The sequence below is a fragment of the Amyelois transitella genome, chromosome 21 (assembly GCF_032362555.1).
Source record: "Amyelois transitella isolate CPQ chromosome 21, ilAmyTran1.1, whole genome shotgun sequence".
Classification (NCBI taxonomy): Eukaryota; Metazoa; Arthropoda; class Insecta; order Lepidoptera; family Pyralidae; genus Amyelois; species Amyelois transitella.
In genome coordinates, this window is record NC_083524.1 from 3,012,220 (window position 1) to 3,036,198 (window position 23,979).

A 23,979-nucleotide genomic window follows, 5' to 3' on the forward strand; every position below is an offset into this window, starting at 1 on the left:
GCAAAAATGCGTACAAATTTATAAATCTCAATTCGTGTTATTTTCCCTCCTTACGCGTTTTTTATATCTTACGGACGCAATGGTGTAAAAAAGGCACTGAATGTTGCAACATTCTTTCATTTATGAAGTTCTGAATCATTGCTTCTGTGAACAAAAGCGCAATAAGTTGTTTCTTTTATAGTAACGAGATAGTAAAATAAATTGTTGGCATAAATCCTCTTTGGTTAAGTATTTATAATTTTTTTCATACCTAAATATTAAAAATAATAGAACTGGTATAAACAATTCTAATAAAAAGGTACATTTTGTAAAGTTAATTTAAATTCTTACAGAAACAAAGGCCCTAGGCGATAGCTAGTTTACTAAAGAATTTACTGGTTATGGATGTTAGTTCGAATTAATATATTCATTTATCTGATCTACTGATGCCCATTCACCTGAGGCTAAAACATCAGTACCTACTTATTTTGCATTTTTCTGTTAATACAAAAATGGTTGTTGAATATTATCAAAAAAAAAAACTTAATATGTAGATAGTTTATCATTAAAATTACTGGGAAAAGTGTTTACAGAGAACTTCTAGGAATTTTCGCAGGGATAATCTAGATTTTGGAAGCACGAAATCACAAGCAACTAAATTTCTAACTAGCTAGACATTTTGCCGCCATACCTAATTAATAACATAGCAGCATATACAAGTAATATGATTGCGTGCTCTTAAAAATAGCTATAAATCATTCTTGTCAACATTCTTTTTGTCAACTGTTTCCTTATTCATAGTCAAAGGTATAGAATTTATTTGTTTACGCGTCCCCTTTCTTAGACTTCACCTGTATCCCTGGACAAAAAGCGTCCTTGATGCTATTGTTAATTTGCGCGCCAAGTGGAAGCGAGCACGGCCAAAATCGCGCACGCACGCGGCATTGCGCGGGAAAAGGCGGGCGTCAGTCGTATCCGATATGTGCGCGCGCGCAGACGCACCACGTTACCGTTTGTAGGTTAGGATTGGCGCGGTTTCGTCCATCCGCCAGGTGCTTGCGACTATACGCTCCCCCACTCTAGCAGCCCGCACTTCCTATACTCCATCTCGCTCCCTACCTGCACGCAACAGCTGTTTTCTCCGGAGATTAGTCAGATGTTTCTCGCGAACCAGTCGGAGCTCACCTGACGTTTTTAGTTGTACTATGGCGGCTGGAGGACGTACGCCCAAGCAGAGGAGGATCGAGATGTCCGCGGCTCTCAGGAGACGAAGAGGAAGCTGCAAGTGCCTGTTCGGTGCACCCGACCGGGACGAGACCAAGCTACTGATGGCGGAACAGTACGCCAGGGAGAGGAAACGGTTCATCAGAAGATTCAACTTTGACATTGAGACACAATGCGCGTATAAATCAGCCAAATTGGATTCCCCAGTGAAGTTTAGTGAGGAAGATAAAGAAAACGCTGAAAGTCCAGTTAGGACTGCAGCAGCAATTTTAAGTTGTGTTGCTAATACAGACTTGAGGATTATGGGATCTCCATCAAGAAGAAGTGTTGGGAGCAATAGTAATTCACCAAGGACACCTCGCACACCCAGAACGCCTAGGGCTTCCCGGACACCCCGCACCCCGCGCACCCCCGCATCTAGAAGACAGCTGCAAATGACAGGTACAGCATACAATTTTATATTTATAATCCTTCCGTTGATCAGCAAATTGTTCCCATTGATCACGAGATATCGATATTTCATCTTTATCAATTTCGAGTTCAGTTTTAATAACACCCATTTATTATAGCTTGGTGAACTTATAAATATTCATAAAGCAAGTTCGTGGCTCGTAAAATCTTGTAGCATTGAAGGCTTTTACTGGTCACAATCTATGTTGTTTGCACAAGTGCATTACAAAGAAAGTGGGCCAAGCCATCTTATCGAAAGCGCTCACTCTGTATACAAATAATGTTAGCCAGACTATTTATTTTCTATATTTAGTGAAGCCCCAGCTTCTCTGTTACGTAGACTCTTGAGATATTGAAGGATGCCCAACTGGAGTCAATGCACTTTGTTTTATCAATTGTACGATCTAGACGTTCTTGTCTTATTTCAAGATATCATGTGTTAACATAATCTTGCTTGCATCGATTTATTTTTCAATATCTTTTATTCATCCTTTTGCACTTTTGTATATTATATTGGTCATTAAGCTCAATATGATTTTCAAGAAGGGTTCATATATGAGAGTCTATTTTTAATCCTTAAAAATCAATAACATTCTCCTCATCCCAGAAATATGTTTTAAAAGTTTAAGACTTTGAAGGATCATCCCTTCAGTTCAAGAATTGGATATAAATATTGCTGACGTAACTCTACCACGGCTCATCAATAAAGTTCAATATACTCTTAAAAAAATCTAACCAAAAAAGATCAATCTCAATCTTCAAGTCATGAAATATTTGCTCACAGTCTGTGTTGATGTAGTATTTGACTTATCATCTTTATTTTAGTATGTCTGCGTCATTGATATCCACATTATGATCTCAAAAGGGGTGTGTTCACAAACATTATAATATCATTCCGATTTCAGTGGGCGTATCCCAATTCTTTATTAAATTATTTATTTGCCTTTCATTCAAGTCAAAGTTTTATTGAGGTTTTTTTATTGCCTCATGTGTATTGTTGTCTAACCAACAACTGTTGATGTTCCTTCTAAATAGTATCAACAGGAACCATCCAAGTTATTACAAATACTTAATTACATATAATAAGCATCAAAACTTATTTGATGTATTTCATTTACTTTCTAATAAGACCATCCAAAATATGATTAAGATTCTAGTCATGCCAGCTAAATCCAATGGATCATGATTTCTCGGGTCATTGCCCGGTTACGTCATCTAAGGTCCAAAACTTTTTGCCTTACAAAACTTCAGAAGCTGGTTAACCCAAGTGAATATGAACCTTAACATACCAAAATTTGGTTCATACGAATTCCCAAGGTATCCAATGGTAATTATTCGAATTTATACGACCGTAAAAAGGTTACACTCGATTTTATAAGACAAAAAGCAACAATGAATCATTCTTTGTTGTATAATTATATGGCTGCGGATTTTGGTGGCCAGTTACAATTTTTTTAATGTCTGGGTATCACAAACTTACTTCATAAAACCTGAAGTTAAAAGAAACTAATTTTTTCGTACAAGCACTTACGTTATTAAAGTATGATAAACATTTTTTTCTCACGGGAATGGTAAAACTAATTTTTAAACTTTCTCACACACCAATTAATATTTTTCATTATCAGTACTCATTATAACTAAGCGGTTTTATTTTAATTATAATAATCATATAACCGCCGAGCTGGCATGAAGAGATTTAAGAATGTGAATGAAGCGGAAGAAGTATGCAGATATCATGACAAGTGGAGAGATAGTCTCTGCCTCTCCGTGACATCATAATCTGTTCATATAAAAACAATAGTAAAATTCAAAACATAAAAGAAATTTTTTAATGAAACACAAATTCTTCACACAGGTTTCACAAATTTAAATATAGGATACATGTTCCAAAATTCGCCTCGATTCTAGAAAAGAAATTAAATGTAAACCAATTTAAAAATAAAATGAGGTGTTCTCTTTTGAGAAAGAAATTCGTCTTTTTAACCCTTAGGCATTTAAATTCCGGATGCTGGCAGTCTAGACGTATGGATCAAACACGCAATGTGGAGTCTACAGCCGTTAGACGTCAATGTTTTTTTTTAATAAAGTTTTCTTTTTTGTTGAAACGGCTGACGGAGGAAGTTTTAACCTTAAGTTTTAACTGAATTACAAAAAGAATATAAGGTAAAACATTATTGAATACAGATTAATGCTTTATCTAAAGTTAAATTTATATTATTGTATACAGATTAACGCTTTATTATTAATTGTTACAAACTGTACATTTAATAAGTCATGCACGAATAAAAAAAAAAACAATTGACTAATTAAAAAATTATTTTTTTTCAAATTACTATACACGTATCAGTCATTTTTACATATAATACTTGAAATTCAGCTGTGATGTTACTGATATAATAAATAAAATCACAAAAATTTAAATAAAATGTATGTAGTACTTCTAAAATATTCGAAGACCATTATAAAAAGTTATTTTTTTTAACAAATGTGTGCTGCCGGCCAGTATTCAACTTTATCTTTGGAATGTTTACAATTTTTTAAAGTAAATATTTTTTTAAATTTAGCAATGTTATTCAGGTCAGACTGCCACACCCGTACTCGAAAGTCTATTTACTTAATAATCCTGATTTGGACAGCGCTAACCCACTTGGTGTTATCACTGTTGAAATATTGAACTAAAAAATTGATAATAAAAAGTAAATAAGTATTGCGTATTATGTAATTGTGTTAGAGGTTATCTTGGATATGTAATTAATTATATAAATATTATATAACTGTGTTTTATAATGATCTATACTTTACTAATATTATAAAGCTGAAGAGTTTGTTTGTTTGTTTGTTTGAACGCACTAATCTCAGGAACTACTGGTTCGAATTGAAAAATTATTTTTGTTTTACTAGCTGTGCCCGCGACTTCGTCCGCGTGGAAAAGTTATTTTGGGCATCATTGAAGATGAATAATTTTCCCCAATTTTTTCACATATTCCATTATTTCTTTGCTCCTTATAGTTACAGCGTGATGTGATATAGCCTTAACCCTTCGTAAGCTTTAGGCCGTATCCGGGCATGTACTAGGAATGCTTTGTTCCGGATCCGTCCAAATGCACTCGTCGTAGTTTTTACACAAATATAATATCTAATAACAAGAAATAAGGTGTTTTATTATTTGAAATGTATTTCTAACGAATGAAGCCGTCATAGACAACTGTCAAATATGAATTTCATCCGTTCATTTAGCTAACCAAGTCATTTCAAATTGTGACTTCGTTGTGTTGCAAAGTGACTGAAGAACGTGTGAGAAAACTCGTCTTTTTTGGCTGTAATTACAAACAGGTATGTAAATGTTTTTATTTCGTTATTATATAGTTACTTTCGAAGCAATTACGTGTAAAAGTTTATAGATTTAGTAAAAAAAGAAGGATTTTAGCTTTTTCAAAAGTAGATGGAGTGTGTTACATATTTCTTTCGTGTTAGTTTATGCATTATATCCAATACCTCTGTAATGGATATAATTGGTTTTAGATAGTAAATTTATTATACTATTGAAATACACTAACTTTTTTACAATAAATACATGGATTTTGTAAATATCTTATATTTTTCAAGACTGAGAATCCGTTACACGCACACATACGCACTATGTCCGCCATCTTACTTGTGTCGTACACTGTCTGTGTATTGTATCGCGACGCTAATATACAGCATGCTTTCAAAAGCCTCTGTGATTTATTCATTGATTGAAACTAAATCTACGAAATTTATTTTATTGGTTTTAGTCAAAATGTCGTTTGGTTTTGATGACATGATGTCATGATAGTTGGGAGATGGTATACAGGATCTACGCTCCGGTAACTCGTATCGCGCTGTGTTTTAGCTCGTTAGTTTTGTCTCCGTGAGCACTTTCTGATGAAGTGACATCGAGGGTCTGATGATGCAGTCGGAAGGTGGTATACAGGATCTACGCTCCGGTAACTCGTATCGCGCTGTGTTTTAGCTCGTCAGTTTTGTCTCAGTGAGCACTTTCTGATGAAGTGACATCGAGGGTCTGATGATGCAGTCGGAAGGTGGTATACAGGATCTATGCTCCGGTAACTCGTATCGCGCTGTGTTTTAGCTCGTTAGTTTTGTCTCCGTGAGCACTTTCTGATGAAGTGACATCGAGGGTCTGATGATGCAGTCGGAAGGTGGTATACAGGATCTACGCTCCGGTAACTCGTATCGCGCTGTGTTTTAGCTCGTTAGTTTTGTCTCCGTGAGCACTTTCTGATGAAGTGACATCGAGGGTCTGATGATGCAGTCGGAAGGTGGTATACAGTATACAGGATCTATGCTCCGGTAACTCGTATCGCGCTGTGTTTTAGCTCGTTAGTTTTGTCTCCGTGAGCACTTTCTGATGAAGTGACATCGAGGGTCTGATGATGCAGTCGGAAGGTGGTATACAGGATCTACGCTCCGGTAACTCGTATCGCGCTGTGTTTTAGCTCGTCAGTTTTGTCTCAGTGAGCACTTTCTGATGAAGTGACATCGAGGGTCTGATGATGCAGTCGGAAGGTGGTATACAGGATCTATGCTCCGGTAACTCGTATCGCGCTGTGTTTTAGCTCGTTAGTTTTGTCTCCGTGAGCACTTTCTGATGAAGTGACATCGAGGGTCTGATGATGCAGTCGGAAGGTGGTATACAGGATCTACGCTCCGGTAACTCGTATCGCGCTGTGTTTTAGCTCGTCAGTTTTGTCTCAGTGAGCACTTTCTGATGAAGTGACATCGAGGGTCTGATGATGCAGTCGGAAGGTGGTATACAGTATACAGGATCTACGCTCCGGTAACTCGTATCGCGCTGTGTTTTAGCTCGTTAGTTTTGTCTCCGTGAGCACTTTCTGATGAAGTGACATCGAGGGTCTGATGATGCAGTCGGAAGGTGGTATACAGTATACAGGATCTATGCTCCGGTAACTCGTATCGCGCTGTGTTTTAGCTCGTTAGTTTTGTCTCCGTGAGCACTTTCTGATGAAGTGACATCGAGGGTCTGATGATGCAGTCGGAAGGTGGTATACAGGATCTACGCTCCGGTAACTCGTATCGCGCTGTGTTTTAGCTCGTTAGTTTTGTCTCCGTGAGCACTTTCTGATGACATCGATGTCTGGTTTGAATACATGCTAATAATTTTATTTTATTGACAGATTAAAATGGAACCCCAAACCCCAAGTACTTCCAGAAGCATGTTTGTCGGCTTGGAGGTGACTAGAACTCCTCAGGGATCCCTTATTCGGGGCAGAGATGTAGTCTTGGAGACATCTGGATCAGGGAGGATTAGAGTATGTTATTTTCCAGTTTTGTTAACTTTCCCTTTTACTTTAAAAACAAAAACTGATTATTTCGTATATTTTATTACAGCCTTGGCGGCCCCAAAATTTATCTGTGGAAGGCGAAGCCATAGAGATCGTGGATGAGTTGGTCCATGGCGGCGAAAAAGTAGCTGCTGTAAGAATGGTTTTCTTTTTTTTGATAACTTTAGTAGATGTTCAACTTTTTTTTAACTACCAAGATAATAATATGTCGAGATGTATACTAACTTATTGCTCACTTATTGATGTCTATTGTAAGGATTATCGAAACAAAATATTACCTATTATCACAACATGCAATGTTATTTACAAAATAATTATTTTTTAGGTACCAGAGGAACGTACGAAAGGTCAGCCGCGTAATCTTTTTGGCCGAGAACCTGTAAGTTTCATTTTCATAACACTCTTTGAAAGTATAAATTACTTGCATTGAGAAAGGGATTTTTATTTATTGCCGCTCTCATCGTGCACCGGACTATCTGATAGAAATCTAGTCCATCCAGTAACTAAGGTAATGTAACTAAGGGTGTTTGGTTTGTGCTTCAATAACACAATTCTGCTAAAATTGGCAATGCGGTATGAATGTATTGTAACTTCATTGATATAAAGGTGTTTGGTGTATGCTCAATAACGTAATTCAGCGAAATTGGCAATATGGCATGAATATATTGAAAGTTAATTGAATAAAAATGAACAGGAATCTCTATTCCTGTTCATCGTTGGGATACACTAATTATTCCTTTTTATAAAAATATTGTGGTTGGCATCTCTAACAATACCCGCTTTTGTTATGTTTGTGTGTATGCTTGCATGTGGTTTAGGGTTTGGTTTTTTTAATAGGATGAAGACATACTGGATCCTGAGCTGGCTGAAGAATTAGCCATCGACTCTGGAAGTGATGAGGATGCCGAGGAAGAATTGACTCTCGATCAGTTACAGCAGATGTTGGAATCAGATGACGATTTTATTGAAGATGAAGTTAGTGAGGAGCCATTGACTTGGTCATCTGATTTTAACGAATTTAGAGGGGTCAGGGAGGACTTCAACGAAGAAGCTGGTCCTAAAATTGAGGGAACAAGTCCTTTAGGCTTGTTTACTCAAATTTGGGACCAGCCTCTGATGGATTCTATTGTCCACGAAACGAATCATTACGCTTGGGAAACAATAACCGGTTTCTTTGAAACCGGAGACTCCATGCCAAGTAAATCTCGCATGAACGACTGGGTGGAAACTTCGGTTTCCGAACTATATAGGCTTATAGGTGTGATGATATTTATGTCAATATGTGTAAGAAGTAGGTTAGAGGAATATTGGATGACGGGTGTGATGGGTATGCCGGAGTTTCGAAAACTGATGTCAAGGGATCATTACGTAATGCTCTTAAAATTTTTGCACTTTACTGATAACAACAACATACATGTACAGGGGCGTGATAAGAAAATAGCTAAAATAAAACCTATTATAGATTATTTAAATAAAAAATTCCAGTCCATTTACGTGCCTCACAGAGAAGTATCGATAGACGAATCGTTGCTGCTTTGGAAGGGTCATTTAAGCTGGAAACAATGCATTCGTTCCAAAGCAGCTCGATTCGGTATCAAAAGTTATGAACTCTGTGAGGCCGTAACTGGATACGTAGTAAATTTAATTTTGTATGCCGGCAAAGGCACGACAACTGCAGAAACGGTTTACGGGTTTACTACATCCACTGCCAAAATAGTCCTTGAGCTTTTCAAGAACTATTTAGGCAAGGGATATACCCTGTTCATGGACAATTTTTATAATTCTGTTCCTCTGACCCAATTTCTAAAAAAACATAAAACTGACGTAGTCGGTACTCTGAACCGTCGCCGAAAAGACACGCCCGTAGAAATCCAAAATTTGCAGGATAAAAGGATGGCTAGGGGTAGTGTGGTAAGTAGACACTGTGGTGATGTATCCGTCATAGCATGGAAAGATGTGAAGCTTGTCACCACTGTATCTACTTACCACAAAACAGATATGGCTCCAGGGCACAGGGCTGGCCAACCCTGCTCCAAACCAGTCGTGGTCCATGAATATAATAAATACATGGGAGGCGTCGATCTCAAAGATCAAAAGCTAAGCATGTATTTATTAGAAAGAAAGAGGGGAATCAAATGGTATATTAAAGTTTTTAGACGTCTTTTAAATATATCTATTTTAAATGCATATATTATATATTGTGCTAACATTGGCCAGCATAAAAAAATGACTCACCGCCAATTTCGTTTCAAGCTTGCTGAAGAGCTCTGCTTAGAATTCGGACAAAACGTCTCCTCACGTTCGCGCCAGGTCCCCATCCCCACCTGTAGCAGGCTGAACAGGGATTTTAATCATTTCCCTGTTCATAATGAGGTGACCGAGGAGCGAACCAAAAAACAAGATAAATTTAAGAGGGGACGTTGTGTTAGATGCAGGCAAAAATGTAACATCGCGTGCAGTCATTGCACGGTGTATATTTGTGTTGGCCAATGTTGGCTTGAGTATCATACTTTAGAAAATCTATAGTTTGTAAATTACTTCTGTAGTTACATATATATAAAATATATAATTAAATATTATCTATTTATTTATATTAGTTATATATTTATATAAAATGTGTGATGTAGTAGTCAACACACCAGACTGCTACTTCCAGGTCTCGGGTTCGATCCCCAGTCAGGTCAAGTTGGTAAATTATCTTTTTCATATTGACTTCTGATCTTGGGTGTTTATCTATTTATGTATACATTATTTTATTTTTAAATATTAATATTAGGATTATTGTTTAAAAATACTTTTTTCTCTTTGATCCCTTCTTTCTTAGGACTGCACTGGTTTGGTCTACGGGTTATAAGATACATAGAATGAATATACAAATAAAATAAAAAAAAAAAAAATTCAAAGCCCTTCAGGCGAGTAGGCGACCAATACTGTTGAAAAGAGTTTCTTTCGGCGTTTCTTCTCTTGCAGTGGTCGGTTACGAAGCGCTAGTAGTCTTTAGCTTTGAAAGAATTAATAATTTTAAATTTGAGTTTTGAATACATATCTATTTAATTTATCTAAATCGATAATTTTTACATGTAATTTGACGTAAAAAAGTGCCTACAAAGGCCTATTTTCTGAATAAACGTTTGAGTTTGGTTACAGTCGGCTTGAGCTCGATCGAACGCATGCGTGTTTTGAGTCCAAACATGCTTTGTTTAAAATTTAAGTTGACGTCATTTAGAGACACTGCTGCAGTGCAGTTTGGTGCCTATTCTTCTGTTATCCTATTCTTCACTTGCGCTTCTGAATTTGTGTAAACTTTTTTGCATATGAATATTCTGCAGACTGTTTAAATAACACCCTTTTAAAACGTTGTTGTTATCAGTAAAGTGAAATGATGGGAATCTAAAATTTCGATTCCTACGCAAAATTTTTTTGTTTAATTTGAATTCATAATTCATTAAAAATAAGTATTTTTTTTTACAAAACAACCGACTTCAACACTATTCCCTATCTCAAAAATTACTGAACCGATTTTGATGAAAGTATTTTTTTTCAATAAGTCTTTATATATTACATAGTTCTTATCATTATAGATTTATTGAAAAAAAAAACTTATCAAAAACAGTTCAGTAATTATTTTTACAAAATTGTAATTTTATTTTTATTTTTTCATTGGTAAAAATAATTCCTAGTATGTACTATGAATCATTGGTAAAAATAATTACTAGTATGTACTATGAATTGAATAGGTTTAGAGTAGTGGAAACCAATAAACATTGTACATTTTTGTATTCCAATAAAAGAAACATTTTAATCAACATTTTATTTTTATTTTTACAAGACACTCTTTTCCAAATTACTAACGTGCACAACTAAAAACAAACATCCTGTAGATATGCCCAGATCCGACCTAAAGCAGTTAGACAAACATTGACAGTGGACGGATACGGCCATCAGCAGTTAGGCGTTAACCACATGCCGCCATTTTGTCCAGATACGGCCATCAGCAGACAAGCAAGGCAAACAAGTCACGCACACAGACATACATTTTTCTAGTTTTTGGCTATGGTTTTTCGCTCATTTTCTCTAGGCAAGCTATATATGTCTGATATAAAAACGAAACTACAATTTTTCGTGTTTGCCACACTGCCCTTACAGTTGAGCAAAGACAAATGTAAGTGAATGAACGAGCCAATTGAAAAAATGATAGTTTTCTAGGTAAGTTTTCAGTTTTTAGTAGAAATATACTATTTTAAGACATTTAGATACATTTTACTTGTTGTTTTGTGAAGCCAAATACATTATTTACGATTACAATGCCTCAAATAAATCTACATTTCAATATTTTCATGGTAATAGAAGTATAAAGTTTGCGTTGTAGAAGTTGCAAAATGGCGAAATCGTGATTCTTACTGGATTATTTGTGAAGACGATTTTAGAGAATTTTACTTGGGACATAATAACTTTTTGGCACCATTAAATTCCTCAATTATTGGACTTTGTGGAATAGTAAACAAAAACAGAATATATGAAAGATGTAAATTGCAAAATCAGTAAAATATTTACAATGGATAATTTTTCGGTAAGTTTTGAATTCAGTGACCTAAATATAATAAACGCAAGTGTTTTTTCGCATCAAAATTTATTGCATATGATTCTTCATTTATATATCTTTAAAAAAAAATAAATTTTTGGGTAGGTCCCAAATAATTATATACAGATATACAACAAAATCTAAGACACTGCGCGCCCGTCCGCCGCGGCGCTTGAACGCCGCAGACGAGGTGCGCAGTTTGCGTATAGCCGCCGCAGCTGAAGGGTTAAGCCTTCCTGGATAAATGGTCTATTCAACGCAAAAAGAATTTATCAATTCGAACCAGAAGTTCCTGAGATTAGCGCGTTCAAACAAACAAACTCTTCAGCTTTATAATATTAATATAGATGGGATTTTCAAATACAATCTGGTAACAATTTTACAAAGATACCAATTTATTTTGTGCTCCTAAATTTAAGATCCTAACCTAAAAAAAATATATTGGAATTACACAAACGGAGTTTACCGTTCAAATACCCAGACCCGCCTACACAGTACTTACCTTTGGGCCTCAAATTGACGTAATGGTCATAACGACCAAGTCACACCTACCTCATATGAGTCATATAGGCCAAGAATATTGGTAGAACCATTCAAGATCAGTTTGTTACATAAGGGATAGGCTTACGAACTTGGGATTCTTTTTTAGGCGACAGGCTAGCAACCTGTCACTATTTGAATCTCAATTCTATCATTAAGCCATATAGCTGAACGTGGCCTTTCAGTCTTTTCAAGACTGTTGGCTCTGTCTACCCCGTAAGGGATATAGACGTGATGATATGTATGTATGTTGTTACATAAACTGGCAGTTTTTTTTGAGAAATGTTACTTTGAAATTACTTTTTCCATATTCAGCTTCTTTGGAGTAGCGGTAGTGTTTGCCTCTGAGACAAAAGGGCCGGGGTTCGAATTCCGGCCAGGGTGTGATGACTTTTCTGGTTTTCTGACCAGGGTTTAGTCGGCTTCTTTGGAGTAGCGGTAGTGCCTGCCTCTGATACACAAGGGTTTGAATCCCGGCCAGGGTGTGATGACTTTTTGGTGTTCTGACCAAGGTCTTTTATGTTAATTGATATGGGTACCTACCCATGTAGATATAATATTTATTATCGTCGTTTGGTAGATGAAGTATCCCACACCACAGTCTCAAGCTTACTTCGAAGCTCAATCTGTATTATTTATTCTATATATATATATATATATATATATGTCACATATAATCACGTCTATATCGAGGAGTAGACAAAGCCAACAGTCTCGAAAGGACCAATAGGTGAAGTTGCCTTAGATTGAAATTCAAATAGTGACAGGTTGTTAGCCCATCGCCTAAAAGAAGAATCTCACGTTTAAAAGTCTATCCCTTAGTCGTATATAAGTATGTATGTAATATGGTAACCAAATATAAAATGGCCTGTTTTTTTATAAATTGTAGGTAGGTACTCTTTTTTTAATATTATTAATCTGTACTTTTCTTTTTAAAAAAAATGATCAAACATATAGTGAGGTCATAGTTACAGGCCACTCCAGCCATTCCCAGGGAAAATAAGTATTATCCCATTAAAATTCTGTTCCCGTCCAACCGGAACGGGAACTGGGGACCGTGACGGCGCAGTCGGCGCACCCCGCGGAACCAACCACCGTGCCATAGGGCACGGGAAGCCAGTTCATTTAACAAGGATCTTTAAAATATTTAAAAGCTAACTTGGTTAAAAAAATTGAAACTTAACGTCGAAAAACAAGTTAGGCGTTGGAGGAATATTTTTATAATTAAAATCGACTAAGTAGTTACTACATAAAGTTCATTTCGAGACTGGTTGGCTCTGTCAAAGTATTACACATAAAGTTCTCTGTCAGATCCAATGGTTGACTGGTAGATAATGCTTCTAGCATTAAGTCCGCCAATTGTGATATACATTTGTATTTTGTGCAATCAAGTTTAAATAAATAAAAATTACAACTTAGAATAATATTATTTTTATATGCATACATAAAATCATTTCTTTATCCCTTACGGAGTAGACAGAGACAGTCTAGAAAAAATTGAAAGGCAACGTTTAGCTGCATTGAGATTCAAATTTATCAATCAAATCTATTTACTTGAGGAATTTTGATGCAATTTTGTATGTTCTTAAATGCAAGGTAATAAGCCATTTGGCTAGAATTTAACTTGGAATGACACCTTAAATCATTTTATACCAAAATTGCCTACAGGAGCAATGTCCCGGAACGCAGCTAGTGAAAAATAGAACTTGCACTAACCCAAGGCCTACAAGAAATGCTCTAAAAAGTAGTTTGTTTTAACATTTTTGAATAATAACTGCAAAAACTGGTCTGAAAGTGTTACAACTTTCATTTTTATAGATTTCAGTCGATAATACATGTATAAGAAATGCAACGAGACTGTTTGTTTAAAATAAAGCGAAGCTTATATGGATCGTAGATACTATCAAAAAATTCAATAAAAAAATTGGTTGGCGTCGAATAAATTACTTAAAACATGGTGCCGCTTCCAAAGCGTCATTGCTGAAGAAGCGATAACAAACTGCACTGCAACATTGTATTCAAACTTAACATTACAATATGTACTCGTACATTGTTAGGATGAATTTTATTTAGGATTAAATTGGAATTAAACTAATAAAATTTTTATGCCGTGTGATTTCTGGTACCATAAGAAAAGAAAGAATAGAACCAATCCATCTCTTTCCCATGGATGTCGTAAAAGGCGACTAAGGGATATGCTTATAAACTTGGGATTTTTCTTTTAGGCGACCTATTTGAATCTCAATTCTATCATTAAGCCAAACAGCTGAACGTGGCCTATCAGTCTTTTTAAGTCTGTTGGCTCTGTCTACCCCGCAAGGGATATGGACGCGATAATATGTATATATATATGTATATATGTATGTAATACAATTTTTATCTCTAAATTTTATATATTATCCCTGCCTTCCCCGCCGGGTAAGAGACGTGGCTTTGTGGGTGTGGGGAATCCAATTCATTTCATTACCATCTTTTTTCTGTAGCCGAGTAAGACTATTCATGCGCGCACGCATCCCGGGTGAATGACCTCTCGGCCTGATAACATCGGTTCCTTGTTCTTAGCTTATCGATACTCGATAACACGATACTCATTTTAACCACCCGATTATATACTTATTATAATATTATCTTTCTCTTCGTCTCTTTTCTTGTCATGTTCAGCTGCATGGCGCAATAATGGAATTGAGATTCAACTTTCAGATTGCTAGTCCACCGCCTTAAATAAGAATCCCAAGTTTTCCCATAGTCGCCTTTGTCGACATTCATGATAAAGATATGGAAATTTGTACAATAAAGTTTAAATCTATACTAATTTATTAAGGTGAAGAGTTTCTTTGTTTGTTGTTTTGAACGCGCTAATCTCAGGAACTACTGGTTCGAGTTGAATCGGGGAAAATTATTCATCCTTGAATTCAATGATGACCAAAATAACAATTCCACGCGGACGAAGTCGCGGGCATAGCTAGTACATAAATAAATTCATACGAGCCAGCATTTACATTCAGCATACGGTTATTCACCCGCATTATAACGGTATATATGCCGCCTTATGAATCAAGTGTTGGTAAACAAATGTATATTTTTATTTTCCACTAGCTGCGCCCGCGACTTCGTCCGCGTGGAATCGTTATTTTGGGCATCATTGAAGCACCCTCAATGAGATGAATAATTTTCCCCGTTTTTTTTTTCACATATTCCATTATTTCTTTGCTCCTTATAGTTGCAGCGTGATGTTATATAGCCTAAAGCCTTCCTCGATAAATGGTCTATTCAACGCAAAAAGAACTTTTAAATGCAAACCAGTAGTTCCTGAGATTAGCGCGTTCAAACAAACAAACTCTTCAGTTTTATAATATTAGTATAGATACTAACGCTCGAATGAAAGAACGTTATATGTTATTGGGAACGTTGGAGTCGGAAGCCTAAGGAGAAGAAAATGTAGAATCCTTGATCAAATCGGGGAAGTCTTGGTGAAAGATCAGGTCAAAATTTTAGCTTGCATGAACAGAGTTATACTTATGAATGAAGCGAAATATGTATGCAGGGATCGTGGCTAGTGGAAAGAAGTAGTGTCTACCTACCCCTCCGGGAAAGAGGTTTTTATATATGTATGTGTATTATGAAGAAAAGATTGTAATTTGGTTTTAAAGAAAAAAAAATACTGAACCTATTTTCCAGATATCATGAAGATATCTGGCAAAGAGACGGACTAAATCTTTAAGAGCAATACAGGTTATTTTTTTATATTCTAACGGAAGAGAAGCTCCACATAATTCATACATACATTATATCACGTCTCCATCCCTTATGGGGTAGACAAGCCAATAGTCTTGAAAATATCCAAGACCACGTTCAGTTTAGCAATGATAAAATTGAAATTAAAAGGTTACATTAAGTTTTGTTTTGTAGATTTACTTTTACATACATACATACCATCACGCCTGTTCACTATTGGGGTAGGCAGAGATTATGGATTTCCACTTGCTACGATCCATACAGATCTCTCCCGCTTCCTCCATACTCATTACTCGTTTCATGCATATTCGACGATTACGGGTACTCTTAAAAGTCCTTCAAAGTTCAACGAGGCAGGCCCTGTCCCACTTTTACAGTCAACGAACTAACTTTAACTAACTAAATAACTAACTTTTAAATGTAGATATGTCTGTTTGTGTGTATGAATAGCTTGGTGTTATTTTAATTACAAATATATCAGACATTGTGGGACTTAAAACTAAGTTACAGAAGATATCAATGCGTTATATTATATTTTTAATATCTTAGTGAAATCAGTTTTCATAATGGAGCTTTCGTCTTGTGGTCATTTGGCTATCGTCCATGGTAGGAATAAAAGAAATATCTTTCTTACAGGCATTAAGAGTCTTCTACGATCTTTATAGTACCTAATTAAAAAAATAAAAATTGAAACGATTAATTAAGAACCAATAGCGAAGATCTATAAAATTCAGACTGATCAGACATTGGATTAAATAGAATTTTATATGACGGCCTCTGTGACGCAGCGGTAGTACGTTTTCTTGAGACATCGGAGGTCCCGGGTTCGAATCCCGGCCAGGGCATGATGAGAAATGAACTTTTCTGATTGGCCTGGGTCTTGGATATTTGTTTATACATATAAGTATTTATTATAAAATAAAGTGTTTATATAGAACTTACTTCGAGGCTAACCCAATCTGTGTAATTTGTTACATACTAAAGTAAGCCTCTCCAAAATATTGCCAACGAAATCGATACCTTTTAATGATAATCGATACGAATACAATATAAATTAATGTGTCATCGATACAGTAATTTGTGCATCGAGTATTCTCAGAAGGAATGCTTCAGACATTCGACATCTTCCACGAATATAAAAGGATTTATAATACTTACTTGTCGATGTTTTGTAATTTATTTGAGGTTTTTAAATAATTAGAGGTTTAACTTGAGGTATGTCATTGTTAAAGATATTTTAATCAAACAATTATTTATTTATTTAAAAATAATTAGCAACATGCTTCGTTTGTTGGTTTAAGAAAGGAACATTAAATTATAAGCAACCTTATTCAAATCTACATGTGTTAAAATAATATTAGAATATGAAGCTTTATGTTAATTTTCATAGGTGCAAAGAGATTGCAACTGGCCATTAATAAACATTAAAATATATAGTATTGTATTGTATAAAAAATATGTGTGGTTCCCGGCACCTATAAAAAAGAATTCTCTTCCTCATGGATGTCGTAAAAGGCGACCAAAGGATAGGCTTATAAACTTGGGATTAATAAAGGCGATGAGCCAGCAACTTGTCACAATTTAAATCTTAATTTTACCGTCTAGCCAAAAAGCTGAATGTGGTATGCCACGTTCATTATAACTGACTGAAAATATATTTAGTTCGTTTAGGAAATATAATAGTTCAGCTTTATGACGGAATCGAGATTCAAATAGTGACACTCAGTCTTTTCAAGATTGTTGGCTCTGCCTACCCCGCGAGGGATATAGACGTGTCTATATATGTATGTATGTTGTATAAAAAAAATATATTCCGCAAAAAAAGTCGACTATTGTTATGTTAATTTTCAAAAACGGTGATCCAAAAATCTGTAAGTATTTCCCTACCTGCTTCAATAAAAAACAATAAAATATTTAAATGGAAAAATCTTTACCTACGGGGTATGTAAAAAACTGTTCAATATGAAATAGGGGAACTATTTTTACGCGGGAATGAAAAAAAAAGAGTGCGTAATTTTTAATGAAAACTGTAAAAAGTTTAAGTACCTAAATATAACCAAAACTGATTTCTTATTTTCATTGTGGGGTAGACAGTGCCAATAATAGTAAAGTAATCGTTCAGTAGCAAAAGTTGTGCCCAAGAGTCTAAAAGGCCGTGTTTGAGTCTAAAAGGCCGTGTTCGAGTCTAAAAGGATAGCTTAATGACGGAATTAAGATTCAGAGAGTGTCATGTTGCTAGCCCATCGTCTAACAGAAGAATCCCAAGTTCAGCCTTAGTTAACTTTTACAATCAACCTATACGATTTCTTTGGGAAAGAGATGGAGTGGTCCTACTCTAGTGCCGGGAACCACACGATACGTTTCGGACGCCTTTTCCCTTCTCTCAACTTTACGTGTCTATTACAAGACTGGCCGCTTATAAAATCTGAAGCAAATGCACACTCTATGTATGGAACCTTATGCTATATTTATGCCCACAATGTAAATATGCGTATGCGGCGTAAGCCAGGTAGCTCCGACCTGTAGTAGGTTCTTTTTTTTTTTATTTTTACTGTTCAATAAACTCTGCCAACCGGTTTCGCCATCTCGCTCTGACGTTAGATGCGCTGGTACACTAACTTGTTGTGTTCCTAGATAGAACGATGAGATTGCTTGAATGTTCGTGTGGATGATGCAAAAGATTTGTGCAAGTATAAAGACTTTATCTTACTGGAAAAGAGGCGTCGTATGGGATGGACGGAATTCGAGTGTTTATCAATATCCAACTTAAACTACACAAGTTTACAAATATATTATCATGACGCTGTCCACTTACGGTGTAGATAGAACCAAGTCACAAGACCTTAAGGTCGATTGTTTAGCTGGTTGAAATTCAGAGGTAGTGTTGTGCTTTATATTCACCATTTAACCAGCATGGAAGCTGTATAGAAAATAATTACTTATGTGGAATTAATTACTAAATAGTATTTTGGATGTAAAAGAAAAAAAAACATGTAGTTCCATCCCTATCCAGTAGCTTCGTTTTATTACATGTCAGTGTACGCCTTCCGGACTATCTTTTTTTTTTTGTTCTGGAGCAAAGCGAGATTTGAAAGATGTCAGCGTTCAAAGATCTGTCGATGGCTGGAGATAATTTGAAATTAGAAACAGTGAGATAAAGAAAAAATATCAATTCAGTTATTTTTTTATTAAGAGGCACAGATTAAAAACAGTGACTATGAGGTTACCGACTGAGAAGTTCTTTTTTTGTTGGAATAGTAAAAACGGGACAAAACGGGAATAAAAATCAATATTCTTAGTTTCCCTAAATGACACTAGCAACTGGTGTATGACAGAACTCTTGTAAATAAATCTTTTTTTTTTCATAAGGCTAATTAAAACCTATAAAACTAAGTGCCGTGTGGTTCCCAGCACCAGTACAAAAAAGAATAGGGCCACTCTATCTCTTTCCCATGGATGTCGTAAAAGGCAACTAAGGGATAGGCTTACAAACTTGGGATTCTATTTTAAGGCGATCGGCTAGCAACCTGTCACTATTTGAATCTCAATTCTATCATTAAGCCAAATAGCTGAAGTGACCATTATGTATGTATGTAAGTATGTACTATAAGGCTAAGGTGCAAATTCACACAACCTAGTGTAATATTTTCGGCTCAACAAAGCATACATATTGTATTGTTATCTAATCCGTAATACAATACCGTATCATTGTTTTCAATTAAATGCACTTATGCATTTTATGTATTGCATAGGTTTAATTACCGCTTACAAAAACACTTTGGCGGCATCATCATTGTAACTTAAGCTTTGTTCTTTGATCATCCGATACATATGTATAACTAGCTGTGCCCGCGACTTCGTCCGCATGGAAAAGTTATCTTGGGCACCAATAAGCTCTCAAGGATTAATAATTTACCCCGTTTTTTTTTCACATTTTCTTTTATTTCTTCGCTCCTAATAGTTGCAGCGTGATGTTATATAGCTTTAAGCCTTCCTCGATAAATGGTCTATTCAACACAAAAAGATTTTTTCAACTTGAACCAGTAGTTCCTGAGATTAGCGCGTTCAAACAAACAAACTCTTCAGCTTTATAATATTAGTACAGATGACGAAAATATGGAAAGGCCACGTTCAGCTGTTTGATAGTTGCTAGCCCACCGCCTTAAAAAAAGAATCCCATCTTTTTCGCCTTTTCCTTTATCAAAATTTTGATAAAATATTTTTTAATGTAAAAATTCTCGCCCCACACCCGACATGTCGAACTTAAAAATAATAATAATAAATTACATAAAATAAAAGTTTCTCAAAACAACGCAGTGTTACAAGAGTTTCGCTAAAAATGGTATTTCTCTTGTAGGTAGGCGATGAGCTAGCAACTTGTCACTATTTGAATCTCAATTGCATCATAAAACCATACAAATGAACTTGGCCTTTCAGTGTTTGACTACATGCATATATGTATGTATGTGTTATATCAGGAACCGCCTCCAAACTATATCCTCATTTTTTGAAGTCGAATTTCTAAAACCTTCTCCTTAGTGTAACAAACTTTTTCCTGAAAACCGCATCAAAATCGGTTCAGTGAAACGAGTTATACAGGTCAAACAGAGAACTCACCTTTTTTAAAAGGCCGTTAAAAACAGAATTGACCTTCTGAATTTGGACGATTTTCATTGATACGAGTATAAGATTTCAGCATCGCATCACACTTATAAAACCTTAAGGTACTATTGATACATACATATGGGTTTAAAGTACTACTACTTAAGACAATAAAAAAGCAGTTCTTTTTAAATTTCGTTTTATAAATATTCTTTTCTTTTTTTTTCAGATTATTGGACAGCAAAGAAGCATTCAGACGGGGCCAGTAGCGACAAAGAAAATTAAAATTTATACGTATACATATCTATAAATTATTTAATTATAAGCTAAGTAGTGCGTAGTATATATAAAAAATTATCTTCCTGTTTGCTTGTTGGAAAAAATACTAAATATTTTTTTGAGTTGGTTAATGTTTTTGCCCCTTTTTCGATTTTTAATCTACTAATAATGCAATGTAACTAAAAAAGAGATACCACCTCTTTCCATGGATCTCTGTCGTAGGAGGCGACTATTAAAATTGTCAATTTAGACAAAATGTCACATGCTAAGTTTCGTTTGGTAAGCATTAATATTGATCTCAATTTTATTCGACCAAATGAAATTTATACCAAAAGCAATTTAGCTTAACGATAAAATTAAAATTTTGGAAAACAAATGTATAGTTTTAGAGGCTACAAAATTTTACTTAATTCAGCTCACGGGAACTTCTTTTAGATTTAAGTACACAGATTCCAAAGGAATCGTATTGTTAATTAAATTTACGGTACGCGGGTGCTTCTGTATAGAAATTTTTAAATTTTTGTAGGTATAATTTTGATTTTATTATTATTTAAACTTACCTTATTAGTATTTCTGACCCCTAGATTGATACAGATTTTCGCTTCCATGGTAATTTACAATGCTTTTTTAGTACTAATATTTTTTGCCTTTCAACGAAATTTGTTTAGTGATTTTTGTCTATGTCAGTGTATATTTTTAAAAGTTTTTTTTTATAAATTTCAAAAGTAAATTGCTTGAAATTAAACTTTGTAAGTAAATTAAGTAAAAAGGCGATATGAAAAAATAAACTTCCAAATGCATGTCAAAAGCATGTTGCCGTATAAAAAATGCAATATTTTATGAAGTAGGTACCTATATTTTTAAGGAATGTACATTTTTTTTAATATTTATTATTATTTTCACTGTCATTCTTAAATGTCCTTCAGAAAGTGGAACGTCTACTTTTCATTGTATTTTTACATTCTTAATTTGTTAGTTCCTTTGTAAATGAAAAATAATGGGATAGTCATTTAAATATTCCGTTAAGTATTTTCATGCAAATCCCTTTTATTTTTTTAATATGGAACAGGTTTTAAATTAAAATTAGCCTTTTCAATTCGCGTTTTCATTGTAATAATTTGTTAATTTGAATATGTGATTTTTTATTTCTAATTTAAATAAAAATTCACATCATATAATTAGCAAATTCTCAACATATATATATGTACACAAAAATTGTAATATTGAAAATAGGTGCTTATTTTACATTTAAATTATTGGCAGCAAATACAGGAGAATATTGAGGTAATTTTTTACAAAGCATTTTAAAGAACGTCCTATGTATTTACAAGAACGACTACACTTACACCATTTACTTATTTCATCTAATTTCTTTAATTACTTGAAATGAGTAGAAAATATTTTTTACTGCTACTTATGTTAACTTTTAAGTATTATATTATTATATGAAATGTGTTTTTGAAAAACACAACGTCCTGTTTATTTAGACTAATGAACAATTACGCTTTTTGTAAATTTAGAGTTAATAAAATTATGTAATTTAATTTAATTTTTTTTTATTATGCAAACAACCATTTGCCATAGTTATTTTGTACCATTGGATCCTTTCATATTATTTCATAGCGAATCATAGTTACTTTACAGCAGACCATGGACATTTATCCTTAAAAATATAAATAGAGATATTTGAAAAGAAAGGCCAATTCCAATTTATCTTTTCCTGATCGGGGAGACAAGATTTTATGACCAGTTTGATGAATGAAGATGAAGAAAAAGAGGCAAGTTATTCAAAGATCGTGGCAAGTGGAAAGTTGTGATCTTAGTTTACCCCTCCGGAAAAGAGGAGTGATCATTTTGAATCAAATGAATGAGCGTTGATTTAAGCACTAAACTATGCAATATACATTTTTTACTTCAGATGTAAACAAAGTTAATTAATGGAATCAAACCTGTTTTTTCACAGAAAAGAAGAAGGTTCTTTTGACAGGAAATTGATAGTCATTGAACTTCCGTCCAAGATGGCGAATGATTTACAGATATATAATTCACACGCTTTCAAAGAAGGTACTTAATTATGTAGGTATTTATATGTAGGTAGGTTGCAACAAAAGTTGGTCATAAGAGTTATTTGTATAATAATTTTTTTGAATTTATTCCGAAGAGTACTTCTCTATGAGAGCTTGATCAATTAATACCATTCAGCTTAAAAATATATGAGTGAATAAAGACTCTGTCTAATCCTTCAGGGATGAAAACGTGATTTGAGTTCTGTATGTGTCATCAATTTTAGTCGGGTATTTATTTCATACATACATTCAAATAATCACGTCTTTATCCCTTGCAGGGTAGACAGAGCCAACAGTCTTGAAAAGACTAACAGGCCACGTTCAGCTATTTGGCTTTAAAATAGAATTGAGATTCAAATAGTGACAGGTTGCTAGTCAATCGCCTACAAGAGGAATCCCAAGTTTGTAAGCCTATCCCTTAGTCGCCTTTTACGACATCCATGGGAAAGAGATGAAGTGGTCCTATTCTTTTTTGTATTGGTGCCGGGAACCAAACGGCACACTGTCTAATCACTGTCTGATCCTTCAGGGATGAAAACGTGATTTGAGTTCTGTATCTGTCATCAATGTCGCTCAAGTATTTATTTCAGTCATCATGTTTAAGCATTTTTAACAGGAATCGAACAGATTTCCAATCTCTGATGATTTGGAGCCGTGGTGTGCCCTGAGAACCTTCTGAGTCATACAATAACAATGCCAGTTCGGGACGTCGAAATACTTGGTGACTCACTGTAACAATTTCATTAAAGTGAAACCCTTTGCTTGCCGGCACCAATGCAAAAAAGAATAGGACCACTCCATCTCTTTCCCATGGATGTCGTAAAAGGCGACTAAGGGATAGGCTTACAAACTCGGGAATCTTTTTTAAGCGATGGGCTAGCAACCTGTCGCTATTTGAATCTCAATTCTATCATTAAGCCGAATAGCTGAACGGGGCCATTCAGTCTTTTCAAGACTATTGGCTCTGTCTAACCCGGAAGGGATATAGACGTGATCATATGTATGTATGTATGAAACCCTTTGCTTGATATGAACATTCACACATTGACGTCCTCTGTGGCGCAGCGGTAATACGCTTGTCTGTGGCACCGGAGGTCCCGGGTTCGAAGCCCGGTCAGAGCAAGATGAGAAACGAACTTTCTCTGATTGGTCTGGGCATTGGATGTTTATCTAT

At 35.0% G+C, this 23,979-nt stretch overlaps 2 protein-coding genes across 4 annotated transcripts; both read left to right on the top strand.

Moving 5' to 3' along the window:
- The first annotated feature begins 908 nt into the window (after positions 1-908).
- LOC106136651 (uncharacterized) lies at positions 909-22,283 on the top strand. Its single transcript, XM_013337272.2, has 2 exons — positions 909-1,644; positions 20,690-22,283. Exons 1-2 carry the CDS (start codon positions 1,185-1,187, stop codon positions 20,743-20,745), a joined length of 516 nt encoding a protein of 171 aa, XP_013192726.1. The 5' UTR covers positions 909-1,184; the 3' UTR covers positions 20,746-22,283.
- LOC132903039 (piggyBac transposable element-derived protein 4-like) lies at positions 4,691-9,970 on the top strand. Of its 3 annotated transcripts, XM_060950218.1 has the most exons (4): positions 4,691-4,986; positions 6,834-6,968; positions 7,048-7,134; positions 7,327-9,970. In XM_060950218.1, the coding sequence occupies exon 4, from the start codon at positions 7,941-7,943 to the stop codon at positions 9,525-9,527; it is 1,587 nt and encodes a 528-aa protein (XP_060806201.1). In that variant the 5' UTR covers positions 4,691-4,986; positions 6,834-6,968; positions 7,048-7,134; positions 7,327-7,940; the 3' UTR covers positions 9,528-9,970. The 3 variants fall into 3 exon arrangements, with proteins under 3 accessions (XP_060806201.1, XP_060806202.1, XP_060806200.1); XM_060950217.1 differs by lacking the exon at positions 4,691-4,986 and having other exon boundaries at positions 6,625-6,968; XM_060950219.1 differs by lacking the exon at positions 4,691-4,986 and having other exon boundaries at positions 6,624-6,968; positions 7,048-9,970.
- Positions 22,284-23,979: the final 1,696 nt, after the last annotated feature.

Coding starts and splice junctions, on each gene's coding strand:
- LOC106136651 (XM_013337272.2), top strand. CDS start 1,185: ATGGCGGCTGGAGGACGTACGCCCAAGCAGAGGAGGATCGAGATGTCC. Junction 1,645..20,689: donor AAGACAGCTGCAAATGACAG/GTACAGCATACA, acceptor TTTTTTTTTCAG/ATTATTGGACAGCAAAGAAG.
- LOC132903039 (XM_060950218.1), top strand. CDS start 7,941: ATGTTGGAATCAGATGACGATTTTATTGAAGATGAAGTTAGTGAGGAG.